We start from the raw sequence: 14,008 nt of genomic DNA on the forward strand, positions 1-14,008 counted from the left end.
CAGCATGCATATCATAGAATAACCTCCTTATTGAGACATGATCAATATCACCAAAACATGGATTAATTAGAGAGAATATACAATATCATCACACCAGGGAAATTACTTTAAAGGAACTAAAAATAACAGTGACAACTGACTTAACTTAACAACACATCTCCTCTCGACAACAGCTGCCACGCCTCTGCCCACGCCTTGGTACGCTGACCAAGCGTCTACCAAAAAATCAACCAAACATCCACTTAAACATTGGAGAAATTCTAATAAACAAATGCAGCACCAATATTCAAAACATTATCAATCTATAGAGTAGCAAACACTGGTACAACATTCCATACAAAATAACGGCAACCAAATATGGGAATTAATCAAGGTAAAACTATAAACACTCAATTGACAACAGTGTTCCCACACTGGCCACATCCGAATATGGTCAACCGTCCACACGGAGAAACTACCTGAGAAATCTAACCCAAAAGCCTCATACAATATAATGCAACTCGGGCACACTACAGCATGCTATAATATATAACATACAAAATCTTATATCATACAACTGGATGCAAAATTAATTATAGAATAAGATAAAAAGATATATGAGAATCAAGAGTAATGTCAGAATCCTAGTGAGATTCGTAACACCCCCCCACTGACCCCTATGACAATAGTTGTCATACACAACCGTCAACAGTCTATATATATTACAATAGTGTATTACCACCGTTCCTCCCAAACACAATGCGATAAAAATTACCAGGTAATAAAACCTTGCCTTATGCAAGAGGTTGGGTCGTAACCCTGGAAAGGAATCTGACCGTATTGTGTGCTGTGGGCTCCAGAAGACATGCCACGTCTACCATGGGCTCCAGAAGACATGCCACGTCTACCATGGGCACCAGAAGACATGTCACGTCTACCATGGGCTCCAGTAGACATGACACGTCTACCATGGGCTCCAGTAGACATGACACGTCTACCATGGGCTCCAGAAGACATGTCACGTCTACCATGGGCACCAGAAGACATGTCACGTCTACCATGGGCTCCAGAAGACATGCCACGTCTACCATGGGCACCAGAAGACATGCCACGTCTACCATGGGCTCCAGAAGACATGCCACGTCTACCATGGGCACCAGAAGACATGTCACGTCTACCATGGGCTCCAGTAGACATGACACGTCTACCATGGGCTCCAGAAGACATGTCACGTCTACCATGGGCTCCAGAAGACATGCCACGTCTACCATGGGCTCCAGAAGACATGCCACGTCTACCATGGGCTCCAGAAGACATGTCACGTCTACCATGGGCTCCAGTAGACATGACACGTCTACCATGGGCTCCAGAAGACATGTCACGTCTACCATGGGCTCCAGAAGACATGCCACGTCTACCATGGGCTCCAGAAGACATGCCACGTCTACCATGGGCTCCAGAAGTCATGCCACGTCTACCATGGGCACCAGAAGACATGACACGTCTACCATAGGCTCCAGAAGACATGCCACGTCTACCATGGGCACCAGAAGACATGTCACGTCTACCATGGGCCCTAGTAGACATCCCCGTTGCCATAAGCACTAGAGAACATGTGAGGTACACACACACACTGCCGACTGAACCATGACGTGCACTGTGATCTCATTGTGGAAGGTCCTTAAAGTTGCCACTCTAAGGATCCTATCAAGACTTATCTACATGTGTCTTCATCTAAAAGTCTTGATGAAGACTTTTATAGATACATCTATATGTATCTATACGTGAGGTCTCCCGATGTTTGCTCAGAAGTCCTCTGATGTCAGGCGGGACAACACAGAGGCTATCAGTCTGTCTTCTACTGTTTGCAATTGATATATTCCTGCAACAGCAATATATATATATATATAGAGATTTGCAATATATTGCAGAATTTGCATAAGCGTAACCGATTACAGTGATCAGAACGTTCTGTTTACACTAGGAACGTACACACAGGATTAGAATGAGTGGTAAGATATTCCTATGAGGACTGAGAATGACTATACTGATATTGGCCGGGGCTCACCTAGCAGGCTTCTCATGGGGGTTGTGTGTCTCACGACCTCTCCTCTTAGTACGACGAAACACCTACAGCGGTTATCTGGAGGTTATCTGGAGATGATTTCGGGGCTTTAGTGTCCCCGCGGCCCGGTCCTCGACCAGGCCTCCACCCCCAGGAAGCAGCCCGTGACAGCTGACTAACACCCAGGTACCTATTTTACTGCTAGGTAACAGAGGCATAGGGGTGAAAGAAACTCTGCCCATTGTTTCTCGTCGGCGCCTGGGATCGAACCCAGGACCACAGGATCACAAGTCCAGCGTGCTGTCCGCTCGGCCGACCGGATCCTAGTTCTATTTTCATACCTGATTTGTTCTGGACGGGATGCGATCGAGGTTATCATTCTGTTCAAGTGAACATCGAACCATTGAGCAAGCGTCACCAACGGGGGATTCCTCTCAACACTTAAAAAATAAAAAGGATTCACAAGATAAAACAAAAAGCTTGAAAATAAAGTGCAAAGACATTCCCTGTGATTAAGCGTGCATTTCCAGAGTGCCAACGGTGCCAGGAAAAGCTGAAGTGAGTGTTTTGAAGACGTATGGAACGGGAGTATGACAGGGACGCGTCCATTATGGATATGGGGGAGAAGACTGACAACCCGCCAAACACACACTGAAACTACTTCGTTGGTACAACGTTCGAAGAAGTTTTAACACCTTCTAACCAGTTATAACAACTAACATAGCAAGTTGTAACAACGTTCTAATACGTCATATACACGTTAAGCAAGATGCTATATGATGAGCGCTATACCCTGATGGAATCAAATTCGTGAACGAGGGAATTGGGGAGGGAGAGAGGGAGTTTATCAGGGAAAATTGCCATGCCATTATGACTGTATAGCACCTGGAAGAGGTCAGGATAGGGATTTGGGGAAAGGAATGGTGTTCCAAACACTTGTGGACGGTCGGGGTTTGAACGCCGACCTGCAGGAAGCGAGACCGTCGCTCTATCGTCCAGCCCAAGTGACCGAGAAGATTCTCAAGAACGTAGAGGGTGTTAAAGTGCTCAAAAGTAACGGGAAAGTGAATCTTGCACTATGATAAATTGGTTTGTTGCTTGCACTAAAGTATTACATTGGCTCAATTGCTTGCACTAGAATATTAAATTGGTTAAATTGCTTGAACAAGAGTACTAAGTTCATTGAGTTGCTTCCCATGAAGTATTAAATTGGTTGAGTTATGTGGAATAAATTGTTACATTGGGTTAGTTGCTTGCACGGGAGTATTAAATTAAATTAAATTGGTTTAAATTGGTTAAATTAATTAAATTGGTTTAGTTCCTTGGATTGTTAAATTGGGTGAGCCGCTTGGGCTCTCTCCCGCGTCATCAAATAATTGATATATTAAACTTCTCTCTCAACACATCTGCCCATTACTTTTTTTTCTGGAGGGGGAGGGATGAGTTTTATAGACATTTTATGACACAAAATCCTTTTTATAGGAACAATACGCCAGGGAGAAGCTCTTATCATTTATAAGATAAATATCTTATTTTTTTTTTACTTTTTGTGTGTTTTTTTTCCTTTTAGAACCATTTATTTCAGTGAAAAGACAGATAATGCGAAGATATATGTGTGTTCTAACGCTGCCCTTCCGGGATCGCGAACATTTGTTCAAGTGAACAAATGTTAATTTTTTACGAGTAGTTACACACACACACACACACACACACACACACACACACACACACACACACACACACACACACACACACACACTCACACATACACACTCACACACACACACACACACACACACACACACACACACACACACACACACACACGTTGCTAAAAAAAAAAAAAGGTTTTCATAAAAGGTGGTTTCAAAAACGTAAAAAAAAAAAAAATACAAGCGATGTATTAGTTAAGAGGATGGGTTGTGTGTACACCCAGCCCAACCAGGCCCATCCTTCCATCAACGGGACCAAGAGCTAACTGCCTGTTAACACCCTCCCTCCCCCCCTCTCTCCTCCTTCCTCATACAACTCCCCCCCCCCTTGTAAAACACACACACACCACTAGGCCACCAGATTACCCTGTTCTCCGGCTAACCACCTCTCCTCTCAGGATATATATATATATATATATATATATATATATATATATATATATATATATATATATATATATATATATATATATATATATAATATATATACGGATATATATATATATATATCCGAGTAACCTCGTTGCTTAGCTAAGGCTGCTATATATGGCTGCCGAAGATATATTTTCATTTTAATCAACTTTATATTCGATGGAAATAATTAGGTTCGTATTATCAAGAAAAAAACTACAACGGTTTAATTAATTGCAAGTAATTAGGCACCATCCTTCCACCTCCCCCCCCCCCCCGTCCCATCCCAAATCCTTATCCTGACTCCTTCCAAGTGCTATATAGTCGTAATGGCTTGGCGCTTTCCCCCTGATAGTTCACTTATTCTTCCTTCATTGTAATAGTTTTAATTACGCAATGAATTAAATTATATTTATTTTGTTTTAATTTTAAAGACCGTAAAGGGTCAAACCCCTTAAAGGGAGGTTTCAATAGCCCCATTTTCCCCGTGAAGGGCTTCAGTGCTGTAATGGGTAACCTTCATTGAAAGTGGGAAGTCAATTCTCCACAGAAAACGGCAAGGAAATTCTCTACAGAAATTGGGAAGAAAACTACCCCATAGAAAACGCGTAAGAAATTATCCCATAAAAAAAACTGGAAGAATATTCTCCATAAAAAACGGGAAGATAATTTCCCATCGGAACGGAGAACGGGAAGAGACAGAAATATAATCAGTTCAACTTATAATTGACAGTCTTAGACAGAGTGCGGAGAACAGCGCCATTACTGTCTACTTTGTGTGCTCTCGAGGACAGAGTTGACCTGTCTAAGGCGAGTGGACAGAGACCGCTGTAGTTAAACTCAAAGAGACTCATCCAAGATTTCAGAAATAATTGGGCTCTATTCTTCTCCTCGCTCAGAGAGCTGACTCCCTGAGGAGGAGGAAGAGGAGGAGGTGGACAGAAGGATGAGGAGGAAGAGTGGCAGGGGGGGCGGTGAGGGGCTCTGGACGACCTCTTCAGCTGTGACTTTTTAATGCACCATCTAATATCACTAATGATATCGCGCTCTCTTTAGTCTTCATTGTTGGTCTTTGTAGGTCTTTCTGTCTGTCAGAGAAAGAGAGAGAGAGAGAGAGAGAGAGAGAGAGAGAGAGAGAGAGAGAGAGAGAGAGAGAGAGAGAGAGAGAGAGAGAGAGAGAGAGAGAGAGAGAGAGATGGAGGGAGGGAGAGGGAGGGAGGGAGGGAGAGAGAGAGAGAGAGAGAGAGAGAGAGAGAGAGAGAGAGACAGAGAGAGAGAGAGAGAGAGACAGAGAGAGAGAGAGAGAGAGAGAGAGAGAGAGAGAGAGAGAGAGAGAGAGAGAGAGAGAGAGAGAGAGAGAGAGAGAGAGAGAGAGAGAGAGAGAGAGAAAGAGAGAGAGAGAGAGAGAGGGAGAGAGAGAGAGGGAGAGAGAGAGGGAGAGAGAGAGACAGAGAGAGAGAGAGAGAGAGAGAGAGAGAGAGAGAGAGAGAGAGAGAGAGAGAGAGAGAGAGAGAGAGAGAGAGAGAGAGAGAGAGAGAGAGACAGACAGACAGACAGACAGACAGACAGACAGACAGACAGACAGACAGACAGACTGACAGAGTCGTGCTTAATAGGCTTGTTCCGTTACTTCTAATTCATCCAATATTAAGTAGAAGAAGTAATTTATTACGCAAAGACATATCTAGATGCGTAGATTCCACTCACACACTCTTCTTATATCTGATAATGCAACATTTCGCTTTTGTTCATTTTTGTTAAGGCCGCCAAGTATCTTTTACGCTACAATCATGTCTCCTCCATCCCGTCTTATTTATTTTCGTCGAAGTGAGAACTTATAATATCGTTCGTCTATCTTCAACTCTTTCAGTTGCAAGACTCGGGCTAGAATTGATCAAACATCTAGGCCACAACTTACGAAACCTGTACATCTTTCCATCAATCATGGCGGCTTTGTTTACATTTATTAAACAGTTTATGAGCTCCAAAGCTCTACGAGATTGTTTATAACAACAATAACCTCGGGTTGTAAAGTTTCGAGGTTCCCAAACTGTTTAGTAAATGTAAATAAAGTCTCCATGATTGAGAAAAGATGCACAGGTTTCGTATAAGGGGTTCCATAAATGTTGAATGAATTGAATGAATAAAATGTGGAATGTCACAAAAACATGTGTTTATGTGGCAACATATGTGTTTGTATGTGACAACATATGTGTTTGTATGTGACAAGATATATGTTTGTATGTGACAACATATGTGTTTGTATGTGACAAGATATATGTTTGTATGTGACAACATATGTGTTTGTATGTGACAACATATGTGTTTGTATGTGACAACATATGTGTTTGTATGTGACAACATATATGTTTGTATGTGACAACATATGTTTCTATGTGACAACATATGTTTGTGTGTGACAACATATGTGTTTGAATATATATTTGTATGTGCGGCTGTCACAGTCTCGGCTGTGCGTGTGTGAATATATTTCGGGTGTTTGTGATTTGTTTTCACAGTGTGTGTGAGTTGTTTGAGTGTGAGAGAATAGTTGCGGGAGAGATGCTTGACAAGTGTGACAACATCCATTTCCTCTACCAAATTGCACGGCCATTGTGGGACCCACAACTTTTAACAGATTCTGTTTGTAATAGATATCAGACGGCAGGGACAAAAAAATTATTTTCCCCCCACCGACTATTCAACTGGGATATTTCTCCATATGGCAAGTTATGATACACTTCAGTCCTCCCTCGTGTGTGTGTGTGTGTGTGTGTGTGTCGACACGAGAGAGGACTGTCCCCTCGCACTCAATGTGTCCTCGACTGTGTAGCGCACTCAATATGTCCCATATAAGACACTCTCAACATGGGCTGCTCTGGGTGACACACACGCGATATGTTGGGGCATATTATGTCGCGTAAAAAGTCATATAAGAATGTGTGTGTCATTTTCCGCAGTGCTGTTAAGGCGAGGCTGAGCTAACAGTGCCATCCGCTGGTAGCCCAACACCGTAGGCACGTACACCCACTAAACGGTGAAAAGGTTTATATTTATTTTATCACAACCACACACACACACACACACACACACACACACACACACACACACACACACACACACACACACACACTCACACAGTGTTAGTGTCTTGTGATCACAAAAGGAGCAATATATTCTTGCTATTCCTATAATTTTCTAGATTACATTGCCATAAAATCCAGTGCAATGGCAATTGACCATGCCATATTGCTTTGAGAGGAGAAATAATGGGTGTAATCAAACAATTGAACGTTATGGATTCCGTACGATTTCTCGAGGGCGATCTAATCGTAAGATCAGATTCTCGTCCTCAAGTCATACGTACTGTCCAGCTATTATTTAAAGTACGGCATGGCGGGGCGCAGCCTAAAAATTGCTGACGAATCAAATACGAAAAATCGCAGGTGTCTATTGGAGCACAGAAGGAAGGGGGCAGAGATAGCGATTGGAGCTATCGCTTTCACCCCGAGCAAGGGTGATAGCCGCTTCCTGACCTCCTGAGGGCTCTCTACACCTGCTATCTGGGCTACAGATAGCCCAGATAGCCCCGTCTATAGGCCTCCATGGCGCCTATAGACGGAGTAATATATGTCTTCAGTAATTCCAGTCAAGGAATCGAAACCAAAGTGGAAGCCCCGTGGCTGTGATTTCTTAAGGTTGTTCTATCATTTATAACCAACGTGGCACTGTACTCACCTAATTGTGCTTGCTTTGGTTGAACTTTGCCTCTTTGGTCCCGCCTCTCAACTGTCAATCAACTGGTGCACAGAAGTACAGTCAAAACAAAGGTGTTTGTAGCATCTGCTGTCGACCACAAACCTTCCATGTTGGATAGTCGTGATAGTCTAGGCCAGGATTGATCTCAGGCAGATATATACATGTCTTCCTACGAAACCTCTACATCTTGACTCGATCAGGGAGGCCTTGGTTGTTTATATCAAACAGATTAAGATATCGGTAATGCTGCGAGGTGGCTCTAGATCGTATGTTCGTTACAGACTACCTCGTATAGCTCTTCGAAGCTCATAAAATATTCAGTAAATACAAACTTAGTGGCTTAGATGGAGGGAAGATGCAAAGGTTTCGCAAGGGGATGCACAAATACGTGATGAATCCGGGCCCTGTTCTCTCCCAGAGCTAATAAAGTGGATTAAAGATCCGACAGATTTTTTGTTTACATATAGTGCTGCCACAATCCTGTGAAATATGGTCAGAGGTGGCAGAATCCTGTACAATATGGCAAGCAATAATACAATCCTGTACAATATGGCAAGCAATAATACAATCCTGTACAATATGGCAAGCAATAATACAATCCTGTACAATATGGCAAGCAATAATACAATCCTGTACAATATGGCAAGCAATAATACAATCCTGTACAATATGGCAAGCAATAATACAATCCTGTACAATATGGCAAGCAATAATACAATCCTGTACAATATGGCAAGCGGTGACACAATCCTGTACAATATGGCAAGCATTGACACAATCCTGTACAATATGGCAAACATTGGCACAATCCTGTACAATATGGCAAACATTGACACAATCCTGTACAATATGGCAAACATTGGCACAACCCTGTACAATATGGCAAACATTGGCACAATCCTGTACAATATGGCAAACATTGACACAATCCTGTACAATATGGCAAACATTGGCACAATCCTGTACAATATGGCAAACATTGGCACAATCCTGTACAATATGGCAAGCAGTAACAGAATCCTGTACAATATGGCAAACATTGGCACAATCCTGTACAATATGGCAAGCAGTAACACAATCCTGTACAATATGGCAAACATTGGCACAATCCTGTACAATATGGCAAGCAGTAACACAATCCTGTACAATATGGCAAACATTGGCACAATCCTGTACAATATGGCAAGCATTGACACAATCCTGTACAATAACCGTTGGAGAGTCCCAGGAAGTGGAAGCAATCCATTTACTCCCTCCTGTGTACACCAACCACTTGTCTCTGGGCCATTGTCCGAAAGGGAAAGAAAAATATGAGGCAGTTTCCAAAACTCAAAAATGGCTTCTTTTTTTTTTGGGGGGGGAAGGGGGGCATCCGGAAATTTACGTTCAGAGTCCATTAAGATCACCTCTACCGTAGGAGGTAAACAGCCGCTGTTAAAGGTTTCAACGTCAATTATTATCATTATTTTTTGTTTCATGGTGTTTTTTTCAGATTGTTTCACTCACTCGCTGCAATCTGGATGACTGTTCTTACTGGCGAAGTGTTGCAAGCACTTCACTATATATTACTGCACGATGCTAATCCATACAAGGCAATATAACAACATTGCAAAATTAGTGAATTAATAACAAAAGTTGATAAATTAATTAATTAGAAAATAACAAAAATTGAATTTTATATATATATATATATATATATATATATATATATATATATATATATATATATATATATATATATGTGTGTGTGTGTGTGTGTGTGTGTGTGTGTGTGTGTGTGTGTGTGTATGTGTGTGTGTGTGTGTGTGTGTATTACAAATGTTGCCTTAACACATACACAACACAACCAATACAAGTAAAATGAAAAACACGACACTGAAAACATTGATGAATGTCACAGACGGGTTCGATCATTGTTTCAAGTCAAACACTTCTTCGAATTCCTCTGAAGTTGGACTACTGCCCGAGATGCAACAGGCATTCCCGCTCTGAATTGCAACACTGAGGCGCTTGATCAAGAAACTTTTTGCTCTCTTATCTTTTGTAGCGCCCATCAATTTGTCCCTTAATTCCTTCAGGAACTTCAATGCACATTTTCCCCACGAACCGAGGGTCTCCGAGCCGATCGGAACAAAGCTGTAGCAGTGTGCTAGACCTCTGTATTTAATAATTTTCTGCGATTCCCTGAAAGAAGCAGCACCACCGCTTTCACGTGTGCTGTAGTGGAGGTAGGTACTGGCCAGTGTGGCAGCGCACGTGTAGTCCCACACCACTTGCTTACCATCCTTCCAAGGTACCAAGGTGACCCCATCAGGGTGCTTCTGAGGGTCGTTAGGTCTGGATAAGTGTGGTTCTCTTTGTGCCGGGCAGCGGGCTGTGGCGAGGCTCCTCTTGATGATGTCGTTGACTTCTTCATGTCTTGCATTCTTACCCTGTGATTTACGACATACCAGACCATGACGACCATATTGGTCTGCCATCGCAGTTCCGCAGATGCACCTATGTTAGGTGAGGATGGGGGCGGCAAGGCGAAGGGCAACGCCAATGCGGAGAGTATATATATACTGTATATATATATATATATATATATATATATATATATATATATATATATATATATATATATATATATATATATATATATATATATATATTTAATTTAGGGAATAATTGTTTGTCTGGATTTTCGATCTTAAAGAAAATTATTCGCAACTTGACCTCTTATTGGTATTTTATCGTCATCTTAGCTTTATATGAATTATTTTGATCGTTCAATAAAGTTGTGGTTGGTTAATTACCACTGATATATAGCTACGCATCATAATGTACGGCTGATGGCGGGTGGTATTATGTGGTAGTGGGTGGTACTGTGGTGGTGGGTGGTACTCTAGTGGTGGATATTGTAACAGTCGTGGATGTGTTGGGGTGGATGGTGCTGTAGTGGATTTTAACGTTAGGGAGAGGATACATTTTACACATTAAATGGATTCAGGTTTCACTTTCTGTCAGAGAGAAAATTCATTCCTTTACTGCACTAAAAATGAATCGATTTACGTTCCCGATATTGTAGCTCCGCCTATGTTACCTTCAGACGCCTGATTCTATAAGTAATCACCACGTTGATGGAAAGTAAATATAGAAGCTTAATCTCCCAGAGTTCTCAAGGTGCTCATTCTAACTTTCAAGTTGCCTCAGATATTAAAAGTTTTTCTGAATTTGTTGTGGTTGATACCTGATGAGGGCAGAACCTGCGTATGCTGGAGTTCATTGTTTGATTTTGTAAAGTGTTTAGAGAATACTAAAGTATAGCTTGTAGTTCATTATATATATATATATATATATATATATATATATATATATATATATATATATATATATATATATATATATATATATATATGCCCTAAATGTTCTGAACTCTGGATTATAGAGCATTTTAGTGTCAGAAATGAAGGTATTTTGCTGCCAAGATGGCCATGGCAGTCAATAGGCCTATGTGACTGTGATAAACAACCTAAATTAACCTAATAATTCGGTCAACTGTCTATGATTAATGACCCGAGCACTCATACGACTTCATCAGGAACGTTCAAGCACTCATAAAACTACATCAGGAACGTTCACAACCTGAGAACATTTGAACATGAAACGTTCTTCGCCAGTGAACACCGAGGCAGGAAACACACGTTCACTACTAACAGACACCAGAGCAGGTACCACTTTAATCCTTCACTTCAGGGACCTGCAATAGATTTAGGGGGATTAGTCGACGAACCTTAATTGAGACGAATCACCCGGGCCCCTCTTTCCTCCGTAATGAACTTTTACATCTCTTTCAAGAGCCTCAATCCAACATACACTCAACAATGCCGGAATGTTACTGTTTAACCTTCTAGCAACATGGTGGCAACGTTACTGCAACGTTGTGGGAATGTTGTGTGTTTGGGGAAAATTGAGAATTTGCTTTTCAAGTCACGAGCGAAATAAATGAATCAAAAAGCGTCTATCTCCCGTTATCAACATTTATAAATATTAAATTAATCAAAGATTTAGCTTGGGGGGATTTAAATAGTTCAGGAATTAAATCCAGTGGCATTAACAGGTAACTTCTCTTCTCTCCGCAAGAGGCACTAAAGCCATCAGAATCAGAAGTGTTAATACTTATTGACTGCTTATGTATTCACCTCCAGAGCAGCAGCAAATACTGCAGCCAGTAACTGAAACACCAGCCCGTCCTCATCAACACCAGCCCGTCCTCATAAACAACAGCCCGTCCTCATCAACAACAGCCCGTCCTCATCAACAACAGCCCGTCCTCATCATCAACAGCCCGTCCTCATAAACAACGGCCCGTCCTCATCATCAACAGCCCGTCCTCATCATCAACAGCCCGTCCTCATAAACAACGGCCCGTCCTCATCATCAACAGCCCGTCCTCATCATCAACAGCCCGTCCTCATAAACAACGGCCCGTCCTCATAAACAACGGCCCGTCCTCATAAACAACAGCCCGTCCTCATAAACAACAGTCCGTCCTCATAAACAACAGCCCGTCCTCATAAACAACAGCCCGTCCTCATAAACAACAGCCCGTCCTCATAAACAACGGCCCGTCCTCATAAACAACAGCCCGTCCTCATAAACAACAGCCCGTCCTCATAAACAACAGCCCGTCCTCATAAACAACAGCCCGTCCTCATAAACAACAGCCCGTCCTCATAAACAACGGCCCTTCCTCATAAACAACAGCCCGTCCTCATAAACAACAGCCCGTCCTCATAAACACCAGCCCGTCCTCATAAACACCAGCCCGTCCTCATCAACAACAGCCCGTCCTCATCATCAACAGCCCGTCCTCATAAACAACGGCCCGTCCTCATCATCAACAGCCCGTCCTCATCATCAACAGCCCGTCCTCATAAACAACGGCCCGTCCTCATCATCAACAGCCCGTCCTCATCATCAACAGCCCGTCCTCATAAACAACGGCCCGTCCTCATAAACAACAGCCCGTCCTCATAAACAACAGCCCGTCCTCATAAACAACAGCCCGTCCTCATAAACAACAGCCCGTCCTCATAAACAACGGCCCGTCCTCATAAACAACAGCCCGTCCTCATAAACAACAGCCCGTCCTCATAAACAACAGCCCGTCCTCATAAACAACAGCCCGTCCTCATAAACAACAGCCCGTCCTCATAAACAACGGCCCTTCCTCATAAACAACAGCCCGTCCTCATAAACAACAGCCCGTCCTCATAAACACCAGCCCGTCCTCATAAACAACAGCCCGTCCTCATAAACAACGGCCCGTCCTCATAAACAACAGCCCGTCCTCATAAACAACGGCCCGTCCTCATAAACAACAGCCCGTCCTCATAAACAACGGCCCGTCCTCATAAACAACGGCCCGTCCTCATAAACAACAGCCCGTCCTCATAAACAACAGCCCGTCCTCATAAACAACGGCCCGTCCTCATAAACACCAGCCCGTCCTCATAAACAACAGCCCGTCCTCATAAGCAACGGCCCGTCCTCATAAACAACAGCCCGTCCTCATAAACAACAGCCCGTCCTCATAAACAACAGCCCGTCCTCATAAACAACAGCCCGTCCTCATAAACAACAGCCCGTCCTCATAAACAACAGCCCGTCCTCATGGCCCAATGCTCGCTAACCCATCCGCCAAACCCCCCTATTTATGAATGAGAAAACCCTTAACACACATCACACTGCTGATGAGGTTCAAATATTTATCGAACAAAGATGAGCTGATGAGTTCAATAACTCTTTGTTGACGTCCTTTGTTCGAATCGTAACTCTGTAAATGTTTCACCCGCGGGCTGCAAGTACGCGCCAACGGAATCAAAACACCCAAGCAAGCCTAGCATACGCCAAAACTGTAATTTACAATTGTAAATAGATAATAACATATTTATGTATTTGAGAACAAATCTGTTTAAATTATACAGTTAAAATTTACGAACGTGTTTTTGTGACTGGACTCAGCTTGGAGGGGCTTAGCTGGAGGACAGCTTGAGATACAGCAACTCATCTTTAACACAAATAGCAAACGGAGGGG

At 42.6% G+C, this 14,008-nt stretch overlaps 2 protein-coding genes across 2 annotated transcripts in view; one reads left to right on the top strand and one right to left on the bottom strand.

Annotated features, from left to right (window-relative positions):
- The window catches only part of LOC138350016 (uncharacterized), a 177,593-nt gene that overhangs the window by 26,215 nt on the left and 137,370 nt on the right, over nucleotides 1-14,008 (top strand). The gene's annotated exons all lie outside the window — the stretch shown is intronic.
- LOC138349904 (hornerin-like) lies at nucleotides 751-1,566 on the bottom strand. The gene has a single exon (XM_069299895.1). The coding sequence runs from the start codon at nucleotides 1,564-1,566 to the stop codon at nucleotides 751-753; it is 816 nt and encodes a 271-aa protein (XP_069155996.1).

Source organism: Procambarus clarkii, chromosome 43 (genome assembly GCF_040958095.1).
Source record: "Procambarus clarkii isolate CNS0578487 chromosome 43, FALCON_Pclarkii_2.0, whole genome shotgun sequence".
In the NCBI taxonomy this organism is placed as follows: Eukaryota; Metazoa; Arthropoda; class Malacostraca; order Decapoda; family Cambaridae; genus Procambarus; species Procambarus clarkii.

Coding starts and splice junctions, on each gene's coding strand:
- LOC138349904 (XM_069299895.1), bottom strand. CDS start 1,566: ATGTCTACTAGGGCCCATGGTAGACGTGACATGTCTTCTGGTGCCCAT.